The sequence below is a fragment of the Conger conger genome, chromosome 10 (genome assembly GCF_963514075.1).
Source record: "Conger conger chromosome 10, fConCon1.1, whole genome shotgun sequence".
In the NCBI taxonomy this organism is placed as follows: Eukaryota; Metazoa; Chordata; class Actinopteri; order Anguilliformes; family Congridae; genus Conger; species Conger conger.
The window spans coordinates 8,061,122-8,084,765 of NC_083769.1; the positions used below are offsets into that span (position 1 = coordinate 8,061,122).

The 23,644-nt window shown below is 47.4% G+C and overlaps 1 protein-coding gene across 5 annotated transcripts; it reads left to right on the top strand.

Annotated features, from left to right (window-relative positions):
• Positions 1–671: 671 nt before the first annotated feature.
• LOC133139036 (kelch-like protein 12) lies at positions 672–22,939 on the top strand. 5 transcript variants are annotated; one of them, XM_061258280.1, is made up of 12 exons: positions 672–1,038; positions 2,133–2,370; positions 3,722–3,875; positions 5,083–5,300; positions 8,667–8,816; positions 11,587–11,701; positions 12,422–12,528; positions 13,175–13,370; positions 14,484–14,642; positions 15,751–15,849; positions 16,332–16,518; positions 21,109–22,939. In XM_061258280.1, exons 1-12 carry the CDS (start codon positions 1,022–1,024, stop codon positions 21,233–21,235), a joined length of 1,767 nt encoding a protein of 588 aa, XP_061114264.1. In that variant the 5' UTR covers positions 672–1,021; the 3' UTR covers positions 21,236–22,939. The 5 variants fall into 5 exon arrangements, with proteins under 5 accessions (XP_061114264.1, XP_061114265.1, XP_061114269.1 ...); XM_061258281.1 differs by having other exon boundaries at positions 672–981; XM_061258285.1 differs by having other exon boundaries at positions 672–981; positions 2,139–2,370.
• Positions 22,940–23,644: the final 705 nt, after the last annotated feature.

Here is a 23,644-nt window from a genome sequence, read left to right on the forward strand (position 1 = left end):
TCTGTGGTGTGTGCAGTCGCTATTTTAACCCTCAGTTTCCAGCGGTGAAAATGGAATGATCATACATTTTCATTTTGATATTAAAACACATGAAAGGTCTTTTCTGAAGTTTGCTATTTATTTGCAATAAGGACTAAATGTGTGAGAAAGATTATCAGACATGTCATTAGGATCCATTTCATTGCAACACCCAGGATCCCAAAATATTAAACACCGAATAAATAGGTTGCATGAAAATAAATTAATTACCATTTTTTCTCTCCTGTCCAATAAAACGTGAATGACGTTGACATTACCTTCAAAGGGTACAGGATGTCTGCTGGCTCCAGTCCACCACGTATCTAGATAAAGCAATGTTCAAATCAAACGTCAATATTTGGAACCGTGGTGTCATGGTAAGGGGTCAGACAATAGTTTGCATAACTGCATGGGCAGACAACACTTTCCCATAATCATGAGATGGGGGATTTCTATGCCTATTGGTTTTAAATAATTACCGTTCAGATAAAAAGGAATTGAGCACAAAGGAAGTTAACTTTGGGTGAAAACGACGGCCTACATTTAGGACTGGTTTTGACTCTATGTTTGTCATTAAACCCGCGTTGTTTGTTTTTGATTAGTTGCTGTGCTTCAGAACGATGCGCATTCGCGATTGTGAGAATTCTCGGGACCGCGCAGTCTGTGACGTAGCCACTGTTGTGCTTGTACTCTCGTTCTCGGGAACATTATCGTACTCGCTCCACAGTGAGAACAAGCTGAACTGCATGTGTTTGTTTTATTGCCCAGAATAAAATCTGTGATTCGAAGTCATGGTTAGTTGTATTTATTAAAATATTATAAACTCGCCATTGTATATTAGCTAGGCCGCCAGGAGAACCCAGCAATCGTTGAAGTGGCGGTCTCACCGGAAGATGGAGCGCCACCGTCGGCTGCTGTAAACTGCAAAACAACGAAGCGCCTTGATTGCTGCTATTTATGTGGGTAAAGTCGCGTTATTATACTTACTTTATTTGTTTTCATCATGGCCTGGGCTAGGGGGTGAGTAAGTTGTACATATTAAAATGTAGTGATTGTTTTGAAGTCCTGAAAGCTTTTGCATCTGATCGTAAAATAGCAAACTAGCTAGCTAGTGCTATGAGGCGATATGATCACTATGCACTGAAGCTAGATCGCTAGCTTGGCACAAACATAACCAGGACCTAAAGTTAGTGAGGTGATGTAACGTTGCTTAACGTTTGTCATAACATGACATTTGGTGTTCGATAACTAGCTAGTCCAAGTTAGCTAGCTACTATGGACTGCTAATTATAAGTTAGCAGTTAGCTTGCTAGACAACCGGCAAATTTGTGCGAGTAACGTTCTACTCTGTAAAACGTCGTTAGCTAAATACTAAAAGCTAGCATATTATAAACACCCAGCTCGCTACAATGTAATAATCTGGTTAGCCTATTTGCACTAAAATGACCATTGGCGGCATAAACGAGCTCCTGTAATATTTTCTTGTATGAATGTAATTTATACTAGCTACCTAATGTTCCTACAAACAGTATTATGAAATACGCTGGTGCTTTGAACCTCGAAGGTACTTTTGAAGCTAGCATGCCATCCACGTCATAACATACGGTTGACAATACCAATGCACGTGTGCCGAGATTCTGTGATAAAGCAAAATACAGCACCTGAATTTACAACGAGATTTCTTGCGTAGTTCCATGGAACAGTATTTCTAGCTCAGAAAAGGTGTCAGGTGTGTGTGTGTGTGTGTGTGTGACATCCTAAGAATTGTTAGCTACTGGAGCTTTGTCCTTGAAATTGTAGTATAATATTTGAGTATAAAATTATAAAGCAGTATATTTTGTCTTGAATACAATGTAGCACTACTGAATTGTTGACAGTTTTATGGTGAACTTGGGCGTGGGATGATACGTTAATTCATTATATAATATGCTAAACCCCAGTTTCAAGCAGAGTGCCTTTATATTAATTTAGATTAACCACAGACCTTATTTAAGCTGAACTCAGGTAGCAAATTGCAGGTGTGCCACTTCCAAGAAGAGCTTGCCGCTGTGGCGGCAAAATGCATCGATTATTCTTACATGTCAACCACATTCATCAGGCCCTCTCTCCGTCAGATATAGCCCTCCTTGGAGGTCACAAAGACAGTGCCCCTCCCCCAGGAAGGTTGCCATGGCTCCCAAAGACATTATGACCAACTCCCACGCCAAGTCCATCCTAAATGCCATGAACGCTCTGCGCAAGAGCAACACCCTTTGTGACATCACCCTGCGGGTGGAGGGCACCGACTTCCCCGCCCACCGCATCGTCCTGGCCGCCTGCAGCGACTACTTCTGTGCCATGTTCACCAGCGAGGTAACCGTGACTACGCCGCCCATCCGTGGCTCTAGGACGGGGAAGCATGAGGGTGATTGGCACCAGACGGCTGCTACTTGTGATGGAAGGTAGCTCCGGCCATGGCCAAAAGAGCGCGCAAGAGTGTCCTTTGGATTTTAAGAAGCCGCTGTGTGCCCGGGGCAGAAGTCTTACACTTCTCAGTTCCGAAAAGGAATATAACGTTCTTTGTGAAAGTGCCACTATGGAGAGTATGCTCTGACAGACGCACTTTGGACACACGCCTTCTCCGTGGCCCGGTCAGAGGGTGATTTACAGGTGTACATTTGCACGGGGTGGAACTGTTCATTTTTTAGTGAACGGTTCAAGGTTACTGTTAATTCTATGGGTTGTATAGTTTCTTGACTAATTGCAATGGAGATTAGCCACAGATATGCTTCAAGGGCAAATAATGAGGTCTGCAGACCTTCGACTTCAAACTTTTCTGCTGCCTTTATCTATAACACTGGATCCGCAGCGGAACAGCCTGGCATTGTGCTCAAACTCTCAGTGAGAGTTAAATGGAGCATTATCTGGCCATGGTGGTATGCTGAACTGATGAAAATAGCCTATAGGCAGTATTTGAATGCTGAAATACTGAGATTGTGTGTATATCCCTGAGACACATTGGACTGGGTTATAGTAATACTGTTTGAATAGGTAACACAGGTCCTTTATCTCACAGGCTGTGAGAGAATGGAGGAATCTTTAAACAGGGGCACACAGAGGAGAATTGTGTGTTTTGTGGTTTTGTGGTGAGGAGGAGAGCTAACTGAAATCACACACTGTGGGCAGGTGCTTTTTAGGTGTACATCCAAAAAACCTGGAAAATGTTGTCTTGCTCGATTTCTCCAGCAGAGGTCGCCACTGTGCAACACGAGTGCGCGGCATGCGAGGCGGAGCGTATTTGCATAACCTGTAAATTTATGCACCAGATTACTCACAGGAAGTCCGGAGACCGTTCCACACTTCTCCAGAAGTGCATTCGAGAGAATTCACTCCAGCTGACTGGAGGCACCCCTTGTGGCTGTTTTATTCAGTGCTGCCATTCAAGGACTCGCTGATGCTGAATCTGTGTCGTTTGAATCTATGTTCAGGTCATTGCATAGTCTTTGTTAGCGTATCACAAATAGGTGGGAAACTGTTCACAGATACAGGGTTTTATACATGCACATGGAAACACTACACTGCGCTGACCATTCAGAACTAACAGGCGAGCATCGCTGCTATGAGCTACCTCGCTAGTTTGTGACGTTCAGGTGCAGGACCGCGCAGGTGAGTTTGCCATCGTACGCCGCCCTGACGAACCCTTGCTGCCGGGATTTTTTTGCAGCTGTCTGAGAAAGGGAAGTCGTTCGTGGACATCCAGGGCCTGACGGCTTCCACCATGGAGATCCTGCTGGACTTTGTGTACACGGAGACCGTCCTGGTGACCGTGGAGAACGTTCAAGAACTGCTGCCCGCCGCCTGCTTGCTGCAGCTCAAAGGTAACCAGGGCAACGGAGCTGCCTACAGCACAGCAACCCTGGCGCACGGCTTCTCGCACGGATTAAGCCCACGTTGCGCTGTGCTTTCCCGTCTTGTCGTGTTGTTTGTTTTTATCAGAGGTTATCCTTTGCAGAGTCTGCTCCGTGAGAAATGGATGTTTCTAGAACGGAACACAGTGGGGAAAGGAACCCATTTCTGCGGAATATCATGCAATTCAGCTGCAGTAAAAGCTGCCAGTAACTTTATTATTATTATTATTATTATTATTATTATTATTTTATTTTTTTCAATTGGTTGTTGCCACTGGTGGGAAAAGCTGTATGTGTTGTCCTGCTATTTCAGGGAGGTAAACGTATACTAAGCCTTTGCATTCACTTTTGATCTTGGAGAGCCGCAGGATGGGCAAGTGTTTGTTCATACTCGGTGCTTATTTGTTCAATGAAAGATGTTGATTGCACTGTAATCTCACCACCCTCAATTTCCTTTGGATGAAACAGGTGTTGATTTTATAGGGGCAATTTACTTAAAGTGGAAACATACTTACATATGTAAGTTACATTACATTAATGACATTTGGCAGACGCCCTTACCCAGAGCGATGTACAGTTGATTAGACTAAGCGGGAGACAATCCTCTCCTGGAGCAATGCTGGGTTAAGGGCCTTGCTCACGGGCCCAACAGCTGTGCGGATCTTATTGTGGCTACACCGGGGATCGAACCTCCAACCTTGTAGTCATGTACCTTAACCACTAAGCTGCAGGCCACTCCAAGTTATGTTACATAAAGTTATTTGAACAAAACACCCTTTAATATCTCAACCATTAATTTCTCAGCTGAATTTCTTGCTTTAATAAAGTAAGTTGCTAAGAAGTTGCTGAATTGAAAAAACAACGGACGGCCACGTTCCGGGAACGGCACCACCCTTGATGCTTCATCCTTGTCTGCCTGCATGAGACTTTGCTCGGACATGCACAGTTGCCGTACTTTGGGTGGTATATTTGGAAGGAGATTTGCTGTTTAGTTTTTTTTGCTAATTGTTAACCTGTCTGTATATGGTGACACCACAGAGCTAATGTGGAACGTCCTGTTTGTTCAGTTGTGTGTCATTTGCGTTAGCGTCCTGGTGTGCTCCATCTCCTTATGTACACACACACACACACACACACACACTCACTCACTCACGCCCGTGTGTACCCGCCACCGCAGGTGTGAAGAGGGCTTGCTGTGACTTCTTGGACAGCCAGCTGGACCCGTCCAACTGCCTAGGCATCCGGGACTTTGCAGAGACGCACAACTGCCTGGACCTGATGCAGGCGGCCGAGCTGTTCTCCCAGAAGCACTTCGCCGAGGTGGTACAGCACGAGGAGTTCATGCTGCTGAGTCAGGAGGAGGTGGAGAAGCTCATCAAGTGCGACGAGATCCAGGTACTGCTCCCCCTGCAGGCCGCCCCGGGGAGTGCGCAGGGCGCACGGCGCCGGGTGGGACCGCTCGTCTCAAAATGGCTGCCGGTTGTCACGACACCGTTCAGCTGAGCTGTGGTAAATCGACGTTTAAGTTCAACGAAATGCCTTCGGGCAGAGAGTATTTACATTAATATTTTGATGCATTACATCTCCATTTTGTTCCAATTCAGGTATTGTAAAAATACAATCGGACGTTCTTGCTGTCCTACTGAACTGGAAGGAAAGTTAGTCATTGGCAGTGCTTTTTGAAATGGTCACACATTTTATATAAAAACACTATCTTTGTATACAGCTATCGTAAATATTTCAGTTGCGCGCATGCAGTAGTAATTCCATGGGTGTGTGGGTGTGTGCTTGGTATGAGCGCATGAGCGTGTGGTCATGGGCGTGCGGACGAAAACAGAGGAGGAGTGCAGAGAGAAGGTGAGGGAGAGCGAGACGGAGATAAAAAATAAGAGCTGCTTCCTTCATATTTCAGGTGTACAAAGGGTTATTCAAACATGCTTGGGCGGGGGTGAGAATTAATCCCGTGACTTTGTGGGGGATCGTCTGTGAGTGCAGACAAAGGAATGTGCCGGAACCTGCAGGCAGCAGCCTGCAATAACCCGTCTCGATGACGGTCTAATTCCTGGCCCTCGCAGCCGATTCCGTCCGACTGAAGCAGCGCGTCCGGGGTGTCTGCCGCGAGTCTCGCTTCGCGCTCTGGGAATTCCTCTCGAGCTGCGCGGCGTCCTTTGCCTCGCGCGAAACATAATTATAACCGTCGGGTTTGAATCGAGCGCAAACCTGCAATTGAAAGAGCGTTGGTGTCATTGTGGATGGTGTACGTATCGCTTACCTATAACAGGCTGGGGAGTTTCGGTTTTCCGAAGCCTGTAATTTGAGGTTGGGTAGGCTGCTCGGTTCCTGCCCTCGGGCTTGGGAAGCTTCGAGATGAAGCCTGTTAACTGTCAGCCTGCAGTTGTCTTGATTGGTTTAATGGGATGAAACCGAAGCCTTTTTCTTGGTGTTTCAAGACTAAAAAAATCGAAAACGAAACCAGCCTTTTCCCTGTCCTGTCAACACAAAAGTACAACTTGGGCTTTATTAAAATTGTATTAATTTGGTGCTTTAGTGTTTTAGTCTACCATCCTATCGCAGTGTCTTTAAAAGCCCTGTCACATGCCGTGACAGACCCCTGGGCCGGCAGACAGGAAGATGGACACAGGGAGGTAGCCAGAATGACGCTTTTCACCAGCGCTTCGTCACAAAGGAGAGAACTTATGGAAAGAAACAAAAAAAGGTCTTCTTCCCTCACGGGAGCGGGGTCAAAACAAACTGAAATAATAAAGGTAAACAAAACCAAACGGGCTTTCGCTCGGTCGCTTGTCAGCCCCGTGTCCTGAACAACAGCTCTCTCGTCCGTGGTTCCCTGACCTCAGACCCCTACTGTGGAAAGAGCCTGGACTAATTTATTGTGTAGCCTGCTCCCTGCAAACCGAGCCCCACCTGCCACAGGTCTACACGCATCAGTGTTCTCTTCCTGGTTTTCGTCTCTAAAACGCCCACAAAACCTTCGCTTCGTTCAGTGACAAAGTTTAGTTCCTAATCCTGCCCCCAGAGCCCAATTCCCCCTCCCCCTCCCCCTCCACCTCCTGTGGTCAGCTCTCTGTTCACATCTGATAATTATGCAAAAACGGTACGTCATGTCACGTAGGAATTTGTTTTACAAACAGCTCAGGTAAATAGCAGCTACAGCCTAAAATATACATTCTTCCAACAAAATTGCAGTCATTTTACTTGGATCAGTACAGAACACAAATCGAAAACTCCAGGATGATCTGAAAAGCTGAAAAGCAGAAATAAAAATGTGTGTGGGCCTTTAAGTGATGTTTTTTTTTTTTTTTTTTTTTTTTTTTTTTTTCAGTATTTGTGCAGAAGTAGGTGATGACCTGTGGGTGACGTGCGGTTGGGGGGGGGGTGTTTCTGCACTCTTGTTGGAGAACCCTCTGCATTCCTCAGCCCTGTGTGAAGTTCGTCACTGGCTGTACAAATGCAGCGGTGTATGGCTCGAGCCTGACTATACGTATTGTACGCTCTGTGACCACTTTAGTAGGTAGACCTGGACACCAGCTTGTGGATGCAAATCGAATTGGTAGCCTGTAGTCTGTAGCCTCATGGCTAATGTATGGACTGGGCCCGGAAGGTTGGTGGATCCCTGGTGTAGCCACGATGAGATCCGCACAGCTGTTGGGCCCTTGAGCAAGGCCCATAACCCCACATTGCTCCAGGGGGGGATTGTCCTCTGCTTAGTCTAATCAGCTGTAAGTCATTTTGGATAAAACCATCAGCTAAGTAATAAATTGTTATTATATTATAATCGGCCAATCATGTGGCAGCAACTCGATACCTAAAAGCATGCAGACATGGTCAAGAGGTTCAGTTGTTGTTCAGACCAAACATCAGAAATGTGACTTAGTAACTTTCCATGAAATGATTGTCGGTGCTAGGCGGGGTGGTCTCTCAGAAACTCAACGGAGCTGATCTTCTGGGATTTTTACGCAGTCTCTCCAGTTTTAAAGAGAATGCTGTGAAAAACCCAAGAAACATCCAGACAGCAGCCACTCAGCGGTCAAAAAGGCCTTGTTAACGAGAGAGGTCAGAGGAGAAGGGCCAGACTTGGTTCAAGCTGACAGGAAGGTGACAGTAACTCAAATAACCACACATTACAACAGTGGTTTGCAGAAGCCGAACCATGAAGTGGATAGGCTACAGTTGCTGAAGAACAAGAAGTCTTAAAAAATCAGTTGAATAAATGGGTAATAAAGTGGTCACTGTGTGTGTAAACCTCTGTGTCATTTTTCTTGGCACTGTTCCTCCAGCCCTGCTCTGTGTTCTTACTGAGTCACTCTGGAGAAGAGCTTCTGCTGTAAGCTGAAATGTAAATGTCTATGTAAATGTAGGGAGAGCATTCGTGCGTACTCATGCGTGTGTGTGTGTGTGTGTGTGTGTGTGTTTGTGTGTGTGTGTTTGTATGTGGATGCATGCGTGTATGTGTATGTATATCTGTGTCTCTCACCTGTGTGTATCTCACCTGTGTGTGTGTGTGTGTGTGTGTGTGTGTGTGTCTCTCACCTGTGTGTGTGTGTGTGTGTGTGTGCATGTATATCTGTGTGTGTCTCTCACCTGTGTGTGTGTGTGTGTGTGTGTGTGTGTGTGTGTGTGTGTGCATGTATATCTGTGTGTCTGTGTGTGTGTGTGTGTGCATGTGCATGTATATCTGTCTGTGTGTCTGTTTGTGTGTGTGTGTGTGTGTGTGTGTGTGTGTGTGTGTGTGTGTGTGTGCAGGTGGACTCAGAGGAGCCAGTGTTTGAGGCGGTGCTGAACTGGGTGAAGCACAGCAGGAAGGAGAGGGAGCCCTTTCTGCCCGACATGCTGGAGTTTGTGCGCATGCCACTGCTCACCCCGCGCTACATCACCGACGTCATCGACTCAGAGGTGAGGCACACACCGCACACAGGTGAGGCACACACACCGCACACAGGTGAGGCACACACACCGCACACAGGTGAGGCACACACCGCACACAGGTGAGGCACACACACCGCACACAGGTGAGGCACACACACCGCACACAGGTGAGGCACACACACCGCACACAGGTGAGACACACACACCGCACACAGGTGAGACACACACACCGCACACAGGTGAGACACACACCGCACACAGGTGAGGCACACACACCGCACACAGGTGAGGCACACACCGCACACAGGTGAGACACACACATACCGCACACAGGTGAGACACACACATACACACACACACCGCACACAGGTGAGACACACACACACCGCACACATGTGAAACACACACACACTGCACGTGAGACACACACACACACGCATACCCCATACACAGGTGAGACACACATGCCACACACACACACACACCGCACACAGGTGAGACACACACACACACAGGTGACACACAGACGCACACACACAGGTCACACACACACACACACAGGTGAGGCGCACACACCACACAGACCACACACAGGTGACGCACACACTCACCCACAGGTGAAACACATACACTTCTGCCAGTTTGTTGATGTCTTGAAGCCGGGCCAAGAGCGAGAGGATTAATCCTGGAATCACTGCTAATCTGAGGACACTATTAAAATGTGGATGTGGAAGGCATCCTGAGCTCTCCAACCTCTGACATCAATAAAGTTTACTCCAGCAATATGGTGTTGCACAATGGTGGACCTGTTCTCACGTACCTGATGCTTGTCAGTTCTTCCCATTATGTGTCATCCCACACCTGCTTAGCTTCAGCCATATACTAACCAAGCCCACACCTGCTTATCTTCAGCCATTTACTAACCAAGCCCACACCTGCTTATCTTCAGCCATTTACTAACCAAGCCCACACCTGCTTAGCTTCAGCCATTTACTAACCAAGCCCACACCTGCTTATCTTCAGCCATTTACTAACCAAGCCCACACCTGCTTATCTTCAGCCATTTACTAACCAAGCCCACACCTGCTTAGCTTCAGCCATTTACTAACCAAGCCCACACCTGCTTAGCTTCAGCCATTTACTAACCAAGCCCACACCTGCTTAGCTTCAGCCATTTACTAACCAAGCCCACACCTGCTTAGCTTCAGCCATTTACTAACCAAGCCCACACCTGCTTAGCTTCAGCCATTTACTAACCAAGCCCACATCTGCTTAGCTTCAGCCATTTACTCACCAAGCCCACACCTGCTTATCTTTGCCATTTACTAACCAAGCCCACACCTGCTTATCTTCAGCCATTTACTAACCAAGCCCACACCTGCTTAGCTTCAGCCATTTTGCAGGATCAGGCCAGGCTGCTGGCTAACAGGAGCAGAAGGGTCTACATGTTCAACAGTAAAACTAAAGCATACTCCTAATTTTGGCATGCTGTTAAGATTATCAGTGCTAATTTCTGAAGCAATAATTATGTTCTAAACAAATGCATTCATGTGGTAAAGCTTTCCTTCAGTCCCCTGACCTAGTGGGTTTAAAAAGCATTGTTAGAAGTACTATTCGCCCATTTGCAGTAAGGCTAATATGAAACAAACAGGTGAAGACCATGACCGGGCATGGTACATGAGTATAGCATTTGCACTGGGGTGTTGGCGTGTGAAAAAGTAAATAAAACATGTCGATGCGGCTCATTGAACAGTCAGCGCCAGGTACCTGAGTGGAAGGTTGTCTGAACAAGTGACATATTAAGGTTAATATGAAGATTAACCCCCCAGCCCCAATGTTTTTAATAAGTTGAATTGGTTTGGTGCAGAGCTGGAGAATCCAGTAGAGAAGTAAAAGGCCTCCTCTATATTTTGTCACAATCTCCTGGATGTTCGGTGAAATAAAGCAGCTCTCTTGACCAGCCTGTAGGCCTTTGGGTTCTGTTGACCTGAGGGATGTAGAGTTCTTCCCAGGCACTCGGTCTAGTACAGTTAACATCCACCCATATATTCCACAAAAAAGATGCGTTTTTTTGCCCCTCAACAGCACCCTGAGGGCAGGCAGCTGTGTTTTGCTTGATTTTACTGCCGAAGCAACCTTGTTAAAGTTGCTCCAATGGACCTATTTGTAACAATGTTGTTACAGCCCTGCTTGTGCTTTCAGCCCCACACCCCCCCCCCCCCCCAGGGCCAGTTGTAATGGCCCTGCTTGTGCTTTCAGCCCCACACCCCCCCCCCCCCCGGGGGCTAGTTGTAACGACCCTGCTTGTGCTTTGTTCCCCAGGGGGCCAGTTGTAACGGCCCTGTTTGTGCTTTCAGCCCCACACCCCCCCCCCCAGGGCCAGTTGTAACGGCCCTGCTTGTGCTTTCCGCCCCCCGGGGCCAGTTGTAACGACCCTGCTTGTGCTTTCAGCCCCCCCAGGGCCAGTTGTAATGGCCCTGCTTGTGCTTTCAGCCCCACACCCCCCCAGGGCTAGTTGTAACGACCATGCTTGTGCTTTCAGTTCCCCCCCCCCGGGGCTAGTTGTAACGGCCCTGCTTGTGCTTCCAGCCCCACACACACACACACACCCCCGGGGGCTAGTTGTAACTGCCCTGCTTGTGCTTTCAGCCCCACACCCCCCCAGGCCAGTTGTAACGGCCCTGCTTGTGCTTTCAGCCCCACACACCCCCCGGGGCCAGTTGTAACGGCCCTGCTTGTGCTTTCGGCCCCACACACCCCCCGGGGCCAGTTGTAACAGCCCTGCTTGTGCTTTCAGCCCCTCATCCGCTGCAGCCTGCCCTGCCGGGACCTCGTGGACGAAGCCAAGAAATTCCACCTGAGGCCCGAGCTCCGGAGCGAGATGCAGGGCCCGCGAACCCAAGCCCGGCTAGGTGCGCCCGCCCCCCCGCCTCCTGCTGCGCTGTAACGCAGGGAGAGGAGCTAGGCCTTTCCAGCAGTAGTCATTTACTTAGGTCCTGATTAGCAATTTAACAGAACGAATGCACAGAGAAATGATAAATGACAATATTGACCGAAAGGTGCTGGCTGAAGCTTTAGCTTATTATACCTGTGGGCGAAATGAAAGGCAAGAGGAATAATTCACAGTGTAGCAGCAGTAACAAGTATGTTATGACATGAATTGTAATAATCATCGCATGTTTATTTCATTTTTGGAGATGTCTTATGATTTCATGATACGTTTTTTCGATAATATGATTCTTTTATAATCTACCTGAGCCTTTTGGGGAAATTCGGTTTATCCACTGTTGTTGCTATGGTAGCAGCCCTGCCACTAGGTTGTAGGTTGTAATCCAACGGTCCAGTGGTTTTTGTTTACACCAATTACCCTGGTTTAATTTAATAATTAGATGTCTTCGCCAGTGGCAGTTCACTGATAGATTAGGCAGTGAAACCTTTTCCACTGGGACACAAGGCTTCAGCGAGTATTCAATGGCTTTTTTAAAAATGTGCCCATGTGAATTGTGGTCTTTTAAAATGTGTAAACTACGGTATTAAATAATTAAGAGGAACAGTTTCCATGAAATCCAGAAATAAAGATATCCTGGTGTAATCATAACCATTAGGCTCTAATGCCAAGCTTTTAAATCCAGGAGCCAAAGAGGTCCTCCTGGTCATAGGAGGATTTGGCAGTCAGCAGTCCCCCATTGACGTTGTGGAAAAATACGACCCGAAAACGCAGGAGTGGAGCTTTCTCCCTGTGAGTACTGTCAGAGTGCATAGTGTGTGTTTGTTTGGTGGACCATAAAATCAGACCAGTTTCTAAATCCTGATCCTGTCAGAATTAAATGTACATACAGAGCAGTGGTCCCCGCTCCTGGTCCTGGAGAGCTGTGGGGTGTGCTGGTTTTTGTTGTTACTGGGCACTTAACTGATCAATTAAAGCGGTTAATTACACAGTTAACTGTTTTCAGTTTTATCTGGTTTCTTGTGCCTTAATCGGTTGCTGATATTAAGGTGAAAAAACTAAACCCAGCGCACCCTGCGGCTCTCCAAGACCAGGATTGAAGGCCACTGCTCCAGAGGATAAAGTCAGAGGCTAACAGTCCAACCAAAATGCGTTTCTCTCCAGTTTTCTGAGAGCAGAACCGTGCTCTGGCTTAGAAGCTGCAGTATGTTCCAGAGCCCGAGGTTCTTTGCTCTTGTTCATATGATGTAGTTTGTATATATTGCTGATTAGCGTAGTTCTGTTCTTGTTTATATAACCTGCTTTAATGTTCAATAGAGTACTTGACAAGTTGCCAATCTAGTCTACATCGCTTCCACTCCCTGTCTTGACACTACTTGTCCCCTCCGCTGCACTCTGACCCTTGACCTTTGCCCTCTCGTGTGTTTGTTTTCTGCAGAACATCGCGCGGAAGAGGCGCTACGTGGCCACGGTCTCCCTGAACGACCGTGTGTACGTGATCGGGGGCTACGACGGCCGGTCGCGGCTCAGCTCGGTCGAGTGCCTGGACTACACGGCCGATGAGGACGGCGTCTGGTACACCGTGGCCACCATGAACGTGCGGCGAGGGCTGGCGGGAGCCACCACACTGGGGGGTGAGTGGGGGCGAACTGGAGAGAGACACCGAGCATCGGGGCTCTTCAAGATACAATAGGTGCATTTCGGACTTCTAATGGTCAAGAGAGGAATTGCAGCAACAAACACCTTCAAACCACAACACTGTTTATCCCTCCCCCTTCTCTGTAAATGCGACGTTGAAACGCCATTGGCTGTGGCAGTTAGAACCAATTTTCAACCAATGATCTTGAATTATTGTACAGTTATTTTGTACAGTTGTTTTGCACAGGGTGTCGGGCCGTCAATTGTATATTTTGAAACCCGAATTTAAGGACTATTAACACAGGCAACATGTCAGTGAGCCTTTTTCAATAATAGAAAGGGATTTAGAATGATTTTATAACAATGTTTTAACACAAAAATCTTGCCTATTGTACCTTCAAACAGCAACTGAAACTAGGACTGCACAATATGTCTTATTTTTATCTTCATAGAGATATGAACATGCGCGAGGCAAAAGACTGCTTGAACTGCGATGAATAGTATTTAAATGAATTAAATTTAGACATTCTGTTAAATTGATTGGCTGTTCATGTGCAATTTGTTCAATTAAAGCCTGTTGGAAATAGTGTCTAATTATTCTTATTCAGAGGGCATAAGCTATTCATTATCTGGGGTCTATATTAGAAGTTCACCTGAAGCAGAAAGACATTAGAACTTCACTTAAGTATTTCTTTGTGTAGTATTTCATATCGTCATCGCAATATTCAACGACATTGGTGCATATCGGCTATTTTCCTCATGCGAGTGGAACAGATCTTTCGGGGGGAATTTTTGGAGTGCGGAGAGTCGATTTGACTGACGTTAAATGAGGAGGGGGGCATCAAATGAGGTTGTGTTCTGCTGTGTGAAAAGCATATTGATTGGAGGGGAACGGACATTTGATCGTCATGAACGCCCACTGGCTGAACGAATGACGCCAAATGGATGGAAAAAAATGTGTGTGAAAATACGCAAGTATTACAGTTTGTTTGGAACATACACTTTAAGACGTGTACGAAGAATTGACTGAATGAGGAAAAGGTGAGTTTCGATTGCAGCCTGTCTTTCAGTTGTTTCTGACGGTCTGGTGTTTTCTCCGCGGGGTGCAGATATGATCTACGTGGCCGGCGGGTTCGATGGGAGCCGGCGGCACACCAGCATGGAGAGGTACGACCCCAACATCGACCAGTGGAGCATGCTGGGGGACATGCAGACGGCCAGGGAGGGCGCCGGGCTGGTGGTGGCCAGCGGACTCATCTACTGCCTGGGTAGGTGGGGCACGGCTCCTGAGCACATCCCATCGCCTCCCAGGGGGCCGCAGGGGTAGTGTATCGCTCAGGGAACTGTCGGGGTTTGTCACTGGGAGGTTGTTGATTCATTATATCAATAAAACCGTTTTTACGCAACACAACGCGATATAATGATATACACTTACGTAAGCCTGATACACACTTATGTAGGACTGATATACACTTATGTAGGAATGATATATACTTACTTAGGAATGATATACACTTATGCAAGAATGATATACACTTATGTAAGAATGATATACGCTTATGTAGGACTGATATACACTTATGTAGGACTGATATACACTTATGTAAAAATGATAACACTTATGTAGGACTGATATACACATTTGTAGGACTGATATACACTTATGTAAGAATTAAGTAGCCACTCTGCCTCTGATCTGCAAAGGCAGGCAGGGAAGGGACGCTCCATCTGCTCTTTTATGGTTTAACTTCTGGGACCCAAAGATGTCAAGTATCTGCAGACCCGAGGGCATGTTTGGGCTGATATCTTAAAAATGTTCGTCAATATGTTCTGGCATAAAGCCATGTAGGGCCGCGAAAGACAAGTCAGCGATTTTTAAATCAATTCAAGGTGCAGCTATTGGGGCGGTATGAGCTCTCTTCTGTGGTCTTGGTCAATAGTCTTCCAGCAGCTTTGTGTGAACCTGGTGGGATCTTTCTATAAAGTGCTTTGGCGGGCCAGAAAAATGCATTGCCAAGAGCTAGTGTGCCTGACGCCAATGTGTGAATGAAAATTTCACCATCAGGTTTCCAAGGTGGGGAAAAAAACTTTCATTGTGTTTCTTATATGGGGTCGAAAAGTCCAGTCTAAAGTGGAAGTTTCTCACCTTCCAATTCATACTCCAAGGAGCCTTCTTCACAAATGATCTTTACTTTTTGATTTTCTAATCAAAACTTCTGCCTTAACCTGGTTAAGATGGAATGAATTGTTAGCCATCCCAATTTCTGCGCTGTAGACATTCTACAAGATGGCTGATAAACATGAGGTAACGCATGAATATAGTTCCATAGCTATGGAAATGGCATGCCTTGAATGCAGACTTTTGTGTGAATTCAGGCGGGTACGACGGACTGAATATCCTGAATTCGGTGGAGCGATACGACCCACACACAGGGCACTGGACAAATGTCACCCCCATGGCCACCAAACGATCAGGTGGGTCTGTAAACGCAAGGCATTGTGGGTCTGTAAACGCAAGGCATCGTGGGTCTGTAAACACGTGGTTCCGTTTGACAGGACTCATCATGCAGTTAATTGTTTTGTTGCAATTCTAATTACCCTTTTTTTAAAGTCTTTTTTATTATTGTGTATTTTAAAACTGCCTATTCTTATTTTTATTGTTACTTTAACCTTAATATTCCAATGCCTTTTTGGGAGACCATTTTCAGTACACCACATAAGAAGCCCAATATAAATCTAATTATGTTCATCATTATGGAAAGTTGAACCATTGAATCATCAGACCACACACTGACACACACAGACACGAAAATGCAATCCTTCGTTCTGTGTGTCTCTGTAATGTGTGTTATCCTGATTCCATATAAATTGTCATTGAAGGGCGCTTCATGAATAAAATGTATAATTATTATTATTATTTGTAGTAGTAATAATAATGTACAGTTTTCCTTTTGCAGGGGCTGGGGTGGCCTTGCTGAATGACCACATCTACGTGGTGGGAGGCTTTGACGGCACAGCTCACCTGGCCTCCGTGGAGGTCTACAACATCCGCACGGACTACTGGACCACGGTGGCCAGCATGACCACGCCCCGCTGCTACGTGGGAGCCACCGTTCTGCGCGGCCGCCTCTACGCCATCGCAGGGTAACCCCTAACCCCTAACCCTCTACGCCATCGCGGGGTAACCCCTAACCCCTAACCCCTAACCCTCTACGCCATCGCAGGGTAACCCCTAACCCTCTACACCATCGCAGGGTAACCCCTAACCCTTAACCCTCTACGCCATCACAGGGTAACCCCTAACCCCTAACCCTCTACGCCATCGCAGGGTAACCCCTAACCCCTAACCCTCTACGCCATCGCAGGGTAACCCCTAACCCTAACTCTCTACGCCATCGCAGGGTAACCCCTAACCCGAACCTTAACCCTCTACGCCATCGCAGGGTAACCCCTGACCCCTAACCCTCTACACCATCACAGGGTAACCCCTGACCCCTAACCCTCTACGCCATCACAGGGTAAACCCGAACCCGAACCCTAACCCTCTACACCATCACAGGGTAACCCCTAACCCTCTACCCCATCACAGGGTAACCCCTAACCCGAACCCCTAACCCTCTACCCCATCACAGGGTAACCCCTAACCCCTAACCCTCTTACCCTTCCCCATGGACTGTTGAAAAATATAAGTTGTTATTGTATAATTGTTTCAAAGTCAGTGAATTAAAGAGGGGAAAAAAAGGAACAGGTGAGCCTTGAACCCTGGTCTCCTGCATGAGACAATCACTAACCACAACACCCAATCTGCTGGGAGCCAGAGCTGCCTTTTTTGGCATACGAGGCTGCTTTGTTTAAAAAAATAAAGAAATAAATAAAGTAAAAAAAATGTAAAAATCCCTGATTGATGAGCAAACATGCAGGCGCGAGATTACAACACAAGATTGCCCTTTTGACACGACCAAAAAATATTGCTAACAGTAAAAAGGCTGCACTTGTTGGAAAAGTTATTTAGTTATTTAGAGTCCGGCAGGTGACATTGAATGGGATTTAGGCAGGTTGAAGGATATTGGGAGGACATCTGCTACAGTGGAATCCCACTGAGTGTGGGCCTGTTTAATCGGATGCTGTCGCAAGTCTGCAACAACCGGCCAACGCATCGTCAGCCAATATTGCCCCGTGAAAGACTGACCCTAACCCTACGCTAATGCACAATTTTATAGGCTACTGCTATTAATCCAGGAGAGATAAATCTGAGCTACTGTTATAGAAAACAACTCTAATGCATTCACTGGCATACTCGCCTGCATAAATGCTAGTTTGCTCGCTAGCCACAAATGTGTCATTATAGACTCTTAAGATTGGTAACTTGTAACATTGGAAGCCAGTTGCTTCCTGCATTGGATTGTCATCTAGCTACTTGTAGCAATAAGTGTTTTAATGAGCAGCAATCTGTGATCAGTCATTCTCTTTCTTGAGAGAGTCCTTGTAGGCAGTGCAGCCCATCTGTCGACGCCAGCGCCTATAAGTTGACAGCTCAACCTGCAACAACAGGGACAGTGACGGGGTCAAAGTTCAATGTGTGTTATGTGCTGCGCAGTCCTCATTTTATGCAGTTGATGAGACTAAGCAGGACACAATCCCCCCTGGAGCAACGTGGGGTTAAGGGTGTGGGGTTAAGGTGCGGATATTAAGGTGGCTTATTGTGGCTACACCGGGGCTCACACAACCAACTTTCCAAGTCCCGGTCATGTACCTTAGCCACTAGGCAACAGGCTGCCCCAGTCATGTACCTTAGCCACTAGGCTACAGGCTGCCCCAGTCATGTACCTTAGCCACTAGGCAACAGGCTGCCCCAGTCATGTACCTTAGCCACTAGGCTACAGGCTGCCCCAGTCATGTACCTTAGCCACTAGGCTACAGGCTTCCCCAGTCATGTACCTTAGCCACTAGGCTAAAGGCTGCCCCAGTCATGTACCTTAGCCACTGGGCTACAGGCTGCCCCAGTCATGTACCTTAGCCACTAGGCTACAGGCTGCCCCAGTCATGTACCTTAGCCACTGGGCTACAGGCTGCCCCAGTCATGTACCTTAGCCACTGGGCTACAGGCTGCCCCAGTCATGTACCTTAGCCACTAGGCTACAGGCTGCCCCAGTCATGTACCTTAGCCACTGGGCTACAGGCTGCCCCAGTCATGTACCTTAGCTACGAGGCTACAGGCTGCCCCAGTCATATACCTTAGCCACTAGGCTACAGGCTGCCCCAGTCATGTACCTTAGCCACTAGGCTACAGGCTGCCCCAGTCATATACCTTAGCCACTAGGCTACAGGCTGCCCCAGTCATGTACCTTAGCCACTAGGCTAAAGGCTGCCCCAGTCATGTACCTTAGCCACTAGGCTACAGGCTGCCCCAGTCATGTACCTTAGCCACTAGGCTACAGGCTGCCCCAGTCATGTACCTTAGCCACTGGGCTACAGGCTGCCCCAGTCATGTACCTTAGCTACGAGGCTACAGGCTGCCCCAGTCATATACCTTAGCCACTAGGCTACTGGCTGCCCCAGTCATGTACCTTAGCCACTAGGCTACAGGCTGCCCCAGTCATGTACCTTAGCCACTAGGCTACAGGCTGCCCCAGTCATGTACCTTAGCCACTAGGCTAAAGGCTGCCCCAGTCATGTACCTTAGCCACTAGGCTACAGGCTGCCCCAGTCATGTACCTTAGCCACTGGGCTACAGGCTGCCCCAGTCATGTACCTTAGCCACTGGGCTACAGGCTGCCCCAGTCATGTACCTTAGCCACTAGGCTACAGGCTGCCCCAGTCATGTACCTTAGCCACTAGGCTACAGGCTGCCTCAGTCATGTACCTTAGCCACTAGGCTACAGGCTGCCCCAGTCATGTACCTTAGCCACAAGGCTACAGGCTGCCCCAGTCATGTACCTTAGCCACTAGGCAACAGGCTGCCCCAGTCATGTACCTTAGCCACTAGGCAACAGGCTTCCCCAGTCATGTACCTTAGCCATGAGGCAACAGGCTGCCCCAGTCATGTACTTTAGCCACTAGGCTACAGGCTGCCCCAGTCATGTACCTTAGCAACTAGGCTACAGGCTGCCCCAGTCATGTACCTTAGCCACTAGGCTACAGGCTGCCCCAGTCATGTACCTTAGCCACTAGGCTACAGGCTGCCCCAGTCATGTACCTTAGCCACTAGGCTACAGGCTGCCCCAGTCATGTACCTTAGCCACTGGGCTACAGGCTGCCCCAGTCATGTACCTTAGCCACTAGGCTACAGGCTGCCCCAGTCATATACCTTAGCCACTGGGCTACAGGCTGCCCCAGTCATGTACCTTAGCCACTGGGCTACAGGCTGCCCCAGTCATATACCTTAGCCACTGGGCTACAGGCTGCCCCAGTCATGTACCTTAGCCACTGGGCTACAGGCTGCCCCAGTCATGTACCTTAGCCACTAGGCTACAGGCTGCCCCAGTCATGTACCTTAGCCACTAGGCTAAAGGCTGCCCCAGTCATGTACCTTAGCCACTAGGCTACAGGCTGCCCCAGTCATGTACCTTAGCCACTAGGCTACAGGCTGCCCCAGTCATATACCTTAGCCACTGGGCTACAGGCTGCCCCAGTCATGTACCTTAGCCACTGGGCTACAGGCTGCCCCAGTCATGTACCTTAGCCACTGGGCTACAGGCTGCCCCAGTCATGTACCTTAGCCACTAGGCTACAGGCTGCCCCAGTCATGTACCTTAGCCACTAGGCTAAAGGCTGCCCCAGTCATGTACCTTAGCCACTAGGCTACAGGCTGCCTCAGTCATGTACCTTAGCCACTAGGCTAAAGGCTGCCCCAGTCATGTACCTTAGCCACAAGGCTACAGGCTGCCCCAGTCATGTACCTTAGCCACTATGCTACAGGCTGCCCCAGTCATGTACCTTTGCCACTAGGCAACAGGCTGCCCCAGTCATGTACCTTAGCCAGTAGGCAACAGGCTGCCCCAGTCATGTACCTTAGCCATGAGGCAACAGGCTGCCCCAGTCATGTACTTTAGCCACTAGGCAACAGGCTGCCCCAGTCATGTACTTTAGCCACTAGGCTGTCGCCCAGAATATGACGCAAATGTTGCTACGAACAGCGACATGCGTTGCAACACTGACGCTGAACTATAAACTGGCCTTATGCCTCTAAACGCTGCCTCACTGCTGACCCTATGTTATCAGGACATAAACAATGAAACGCTGCATCACTCCCTTTGCTGAAAAGACAATACAATAACAGGGAAGATATTCTGATATCTTTTGGAGGCTGAAATGTTACAGTTGTCTGGGTGTGGTCTGCAGGAAATGGGTGAATCGACACCGGAAATCTTGCTCTCTGGTTTCTGGTGCTCTGGCTGTACACTTCAAGTCAAGATGACCACGCTGTTATTCGAGCTGTGGGACTATAAAACAATAATATTTAGCCTGTAGCATAGTGGCTAAGGTACATGACTGGGACCTGCAAGGTTGGTGGTTCAATCCCCGGTGTAGCCACAATAAGATCTGCACAGCTGTTGGGCCACATTGCATTGCTCCAGGATGGATTGCTTCATCTAATCAACTGTAAGTCGCCTTGGAGAAAAGCATCAGCTAAATAACAAAATGTAAAATGTCATGTCACATTCTGTATTTAGAGCTTGAGGTTGCGGGGTCCTGGCTGTTCCTGACCCAGTTCCCTGGTGTTTCCTCTCGCAGGTACGACGGGAACTCCCTCCTCAGCAGCATCGAGTGCTACGACCCGGTGATTGACAGCTGGGAGGTGGTGACCTCCATGGCGACCCAGCGGTGCGACGCGGGCGTGTGCGTCCTGCGGGAGAAGTGAGGGACGCTCGCCCCGCTCCGCCAGCGGCAGGCGGGGTGGGGCGGGGGGCGGGGCGCAGGGGCGCGAGGGTAAAGGAAGGGGCCCGTGTGACTGGGGAGGCAGGGGGGCAGGTGTGCAACAGGCACCGCCGTCTTCGCGCGAGACCCACCGGACCTGGGCCGAAATCCTCCTCCACCCGCCGACCCTGGGTAGACTCTGTGAGAGACCCCCCCCCACCCTTCCTCCCCTGTTTTAAGAGTGAGATATTTATATCCGGACATTGTTCTAATTTCCGCGTTCGACAAGTCGAGGGCAGCCTTGAGATCGTCCCCTCATCGCCCTCCATGCATGGCTGTCTGTCGTGGCTGTCCAACAGGACGGGGCGGGCACGCCCACACCGTGGCCAACCGCGCGGTTTAGATGGAGAACGAGAAGAATGCCGACTTGTCCCCCAGAAGTGCAATATTTTTCGCTGCTGTGATGAGCTTTGAGACGGGCGAACTCGAAGGCCTTCAGCTGCTGCCCCAGCCTTATGCGCGCTGCGTCCCGCGGAGCTCAGCGGGCCACGTGGGAGGGCCGCCGGCGCGCCCCGGGTTTTTCGTGATTGTCAATCTATATAGTGAGTGTGAATTGCGTGTCGGCCAAGTACGACTTTGTTCTGAATAAATGGGTCAATTGCAATGTACTTTTTTTTTTTTTTTTTTTTTCTATGTTAGGGGCCTGAGAAATAAATCAACAAAAGTGTTATGCTTTTCTAAATTTTTATTTATTTATTTTGCTCAAAATTATAGTACCTTTCTTCTGGACCGTGAGGCTACCGCTGGAGCATTTTAAACATCAAATTGTAAATTTTTCGGTATTGATCTGGGTTTGCTTTCAAACTAATGCTTGATCCGAAGGTTAATTATCTGACTGTAATAAAAAGTATGACTGAAACGAAAGCTGCTCGGAGGACGAACACGATGGGTTACTCCCTTCAGTCATCACTTACAACAACATTGAAAGCCGGTTTGGTTACTGGGCGGAAAGACATAGAAAACTGTAAAGATTGGTTTTGTAAATCGTTTGCACAGGGCTCACAGAAAACCCGCTTGAATTTCGTAAGAAATCGGGACTTTGGAAATTAAATCTTTTGGGGAGAGTGGGGAAATGACTTTTTTTTTTTTTTCTCACTATTTGGCACAATTGTAAGAATATTACCAGAGCTAAGTTAATCCTTTTTTAATACAAAAAACATTCAATCTTTTCCTATGATACCATCATTAAATTTCTGGGACATAGCATTCACTAGCAATTTGACCAGAAATGATATGAGTGAAATGTTAGATTTAAACCTGTGGGTGGGGTAAAAAGTACACCTTCCAGTCTTAATAGCTTTTAAAGTTCACACAAAGTAATCTCATTCAAAAAGGTTTGATGGTATAGGATCCAAACACAGTCTGTAATGTATTAATTTGATTCATTTATATGTTTTATAGCCTACCTATATCAGTGAAAATATATGTACATTAAGACTACAAGACTAGGCTACATTATTCTCAGGTTCTCAGTCGATGTCACCATGTAAAGGTAGGCTAAGCTATTTTTCATTGATGTTAAATCGAGTTATACAGTGGGGTGCAAACATTTAAATGTCTGTTACGATGAATATTATAACTAAATGGTACAGAGTTAAACATGAGACCTTTCTGCAAATTTTAAATAAAGATTGCTTTTTTATTTGTTTTACCGTTTATGAATGATTTTTTTTTTAAAGGGAAAAGGGGCCCTGTGTAAAAGTTTGGGAACCCTTTTGGAATATTCTTTGTTATAGATGATTACGAAGGCCCAGACCAAGGTGATTTACTCATTAGAGCTTCAGTGAGTCAGGTCAGTATAACTCCAGGCCTTCTAAAATATCCAACTTCAGTGCCTGTTCTGTCTGGTGTTAACAACCATGGGTTCCTCTAAACAGTTGTCCAATGATTTCAGAATGAAGATGATTAATTTCCACCTAGAAGGAGAAGGCTACAAAAATTCTCTCAATGTTTCAAACTACCTACTTCACTGTCAGAAACATTATTGGAAAATGGAAGATAAATGGAACAGCTGAAGTCAAGGCAAAGTCTGGAAGACCAAGAAAGATTTCAGATAGAATAGCCTAAGACCTGGTGAGAAATGCTCAGAAGACCCTACACATTACTGCAAAAGAGCTGCAAAAAATTAGGAGCAAAAACAGGTTAGCTGTTCACAGGACAACAATACAACGTACTTTAAACAACAAAGACCTACATGGCAGAGTAGCAAAGAAAGTACAATCTCAGCACCAAATGCAAAAGAAAAGATTGAAACGCCTTTTGGAACAATGTGCTTTCGACTGATGAAACCATTGATTTAACTTTTTGGCCACCAGCAAAGAAGTTATGTTTGGAGAAAAAAGGATGAAGCCTT

Coding starts and splice junctions, on each gene's coding strand:
- LOC133139036 (XM_061258280.1), top strand. Junction 14,643..15,750: donor CGGACTCATCTACTGCCTGG/GTAGGTGGGGCA, acceptor GTGTGAATTCAG/GCGGGTACGACGGACTGAAT. Junction 15,850..16,331: donor CATGGCCACCAAACGATCAG/GTGGGTCTGTAA, acceptor TTCCTTTTGCAG/GGGCTGGGGTGGCCTTGCTG.